Source organism: Agrilus planipennis, unplaced genomic scaffold, assembly GCF_000699045.2.
Source record: "Agrilus planipennis isolate EAB-ADULT unplaced genomic scaffold, Apla_2.0 scaffold17, whole genome shotgun sequence".
Classification (NCBI taxonomy): domain Eukaryota; kingdom Metazoa; phylum Arthropoda; class Insecta; order Coleoptera; family Buprestidae; genus Agrilus; species Agrilus planipennis.
In genome coordinates, this window is record NW_020439021.1 from 1,198,129 (window position 1) to 1,201,190 (window position 3,062).

The following is a 3,062-nucleotide window of genomic DNA, read 5'->3' on the forward strand; positions in this document are numbered from 1 at the left end:
TTAGGAACTTTTTCCGAAATATTGTACTAATACTATTTCGCATGTCACTAAAGCATTAGCAATCTGAAACAGAATGTCTTTCATAGGTAGTAGGTACTTTTAATTACAAATTTTATAGGAATCCAACCTAATATAAAATATATTTTTTCTACAAATGAAAGTAAAATATGATGGAGCAAGTATTGTTATTATTGGCTTCGATTTACTTACATCTAATAAAATTCCTCTTCTGATATTAAAAAAGTTTTTACCGGTTATGTAAACGGTATCGGAACCAATTAAGCGAATTAGTCTCTCCACCTACAACGTGGACAATTACATTTAAATACGATTAGTTTAATTGCTTATTAAAACATGTAACAGGATATATTTTATTTAAAATCAAATTTTGTAATATTTATATTTTACGTACTTCAATATTGTAAATATCAGGTTCTATTCTACATAATGCTTTTAGTGGTTTGGTGCTTTCCAAATTAACAGAAGCCGAAAATAGGTAAACACAAATAGTTCTTGTAACAGATAATGTGAATGAAAAGATAAAGCACACTTTCAGGCCATAATGTTGCATATCCCTTAAAAAAATATACAAAAAAAATTATTATATATTGAATTCCATAATATAAATTCTTTGGTTATCTTGAAATTTATATCAACTTATTTTTTTGTGTAGTAATTGGAAAAACGATTAGATGGAAAACGTAAGTACTGTTAATTAAAAATTAATCAACTTCAGGCAGATATGCGCTATTGGGTTTTAAGCGGTTGGTATTTTTATAAGGGCTGTTCTTATGATTATTTTAGTGCAGACTGGCGAGAGGTGCTCTGGTATTATATATCTGTCACTTCCCTTCGGGGGGCCAAAACTTCAATATCTTCGAATCTGCTTCTGTGGTCTAAAGTGTGTTCTGTCACAGCAGACTTCTTGGTGTGCCCTGCACGATAATTTGTTTTGTGTTCTTTCATTCTTACGTCCATAGATGGTTTTGTAGTTTCTATGTACTTATGGTGAGAGGGGAGCGATTTCCTCAATGAGCCAGATACCAAAGAGACTAGGCATATAGTGGATTCGTTTACATAGGAACTACAAAGCGATCCATCAACACAAGAGTAAAGGAACATAATGTAAAGTGTCGACAACGACACACTAACAAATTCGCACTGGCAGAAGACATTTCAAACAGCATTTACCCCAAAGTTAGATTCGAAGACACTGAAGTTTAGGTCACCGAATCATCATACTACTCCAGATTGTACAGGGAAGTAATAGAAATACACAAACATAAAAACAACTTTAGCAGAGTAGAAGAATGGTGCTTGGATTCCAACACTAAAAACTACCGAACCGAAAAAACCAACCATCATGAAACCAGAAATCCTTGAACATCGACAAACTCAAATATAAATATGGCCACCGAGATCGCCAATCAGCGCTGAATTAATCACCAGAACAGATCTCTTGGAGAAGAAAAATCTCCAAACGATGGTCGAAATTGGTCAACAGCCGCGAAAGCCTTACACAATTCAAACAGATACACTGAAATAAAAAGTTATCCTAAGATCAAATTTTTTCTTCTATTCATTAATTGTCCTTTACTAAGCATAAAAATTCGTGTTGGGTAATATTTGCTAAAATATCAAGCAGAAAAACATGAATTCAGTGTTCATTTTCGAAATCCAAAATCTTATTATAAGATATATTTCTTCTACATTTTCGTTTCCATGAGATACATCTAATCCATTCAAAAATAACTTATCTGCACTTACTCCACATTATAGAAGCGCTGGGAAAGGATGTAATAGAAATTATTTATCGAAGTAAGCAAAACCAAATTAGACAAAGATTTATCGACAGTTTTTGTTAAAATGCATAGGTCGAAATAATCTTCCCGTAGAATTTTCCAAAGATATAAATCAGATACCTAAAACATATCACCGTATTTATGTAAAAATAATTCTGATAGCAATACAACATCTGTACAGTTTAAATAAAATCTGCATAAATCAGAATAAAATTGAGAACCACTTACCTCCATTTGAACATACTGGTGTATTTTAAATGAAATTTGCTTAAATTTTGAGGACAGGGCAATTCCGTTAACCATTATGAAAACATCTACGTATGCCCAACAAAATGATCCAATAAAATTAAATGTCTGCAAACAAATAATGCACATACTCTTTCATAATTAATTGCGTTAAATAACACATCCTAATTATGGAATTTTCACAAGAAAAGTTAAGTCATATTTCAAAAAAAAATATTTCTTAACCCTGCAGTGCAAAATATTTAAAATGATCCACACGTTACAGAACAAAATATATTGAAATCTGTATCGAACAAGGAAGAGTTTTCCAAATCCATGTAAGCGGACTTGAATGCAATTTGTATTATAGTTCTTATATTGTTATTATTTTTAGGATTCATAGTTTTTTCGTTGGCTAAATATTGTCAAAACCAGATCTATTTCTTTACTGTACTAAATGAAACAGGTACTTACCTCTACAACAGCTGCTTTCCACAAGGAATACGATGTCATTTGGAAAAATAAATTAAGCCTCATCGTGGTAAAAAAATATTCAAAGACTTCTACATCCCCTTTGTTCGTAAATGCAATTGAAAATTGAACCGCTGTATTTGATGCGCTATCCACTAAATTTTAATAAAATAAAAATAATTATTTGTCATTTACTGCCTATTTAACTACTACTTTCTTAATTTCGAAAAACTAAAAAGTTCAAAAACTTTTTTGCGATAGCCATTGATACAAAGGAAAAATCTATAAGTTTGTATAAGTACCTATTTTGTATTCCATATTTGTTTATAAACAACTACTGTCGATTGTTAATTTTTAATGTTGTATTGAAATGTTTTATTTAAGTATTTATTAAAGAAAATATACAAAAATTCAATTTTGTTTCTTACCTACAGTTAAAATCAGGAACACAGCAGAAATGATAAGGATTTTTCTTTTTAGCTTTACTTCATATCTACATGTTACTTTGTTAATTCGTTGTTCTAACCGTTTCCATTCTTCAAGTACAACAAACCAATCTTTTGA

General features: G+C 30.6%; 1 protein-coding gene across 1 annotated transcript; it reads right to left on the reverse strand.

Moving 5' to 3' along the window:
* Positions 1 to 3,062, reverse strand: LOC108744319 (gustatory receptor for sugar taste 64f-like). Its single transcript, XM_018480025.1, has 7 exons — positions 2,927 to 3,062; positions 2,502 to 2,653; positions 2,031 to 2,156; positions 1,768 to 1,922; positions 413 to 575; positions 211 to 300; positions 1 to 63 (listed from the first exon to the last, which is right to left on the reverse strand). The coding sequence occupies exons 2-7, from the start codon at positions 2,562 to 2,564 to the stop codon at positions 1 to 3; spliced, it is 660 nt and encodes a 219-aa protein (XP_018335527.1). The 5' UTR covers positions 2,565 to 2,653; positions 2,927 to 3,062.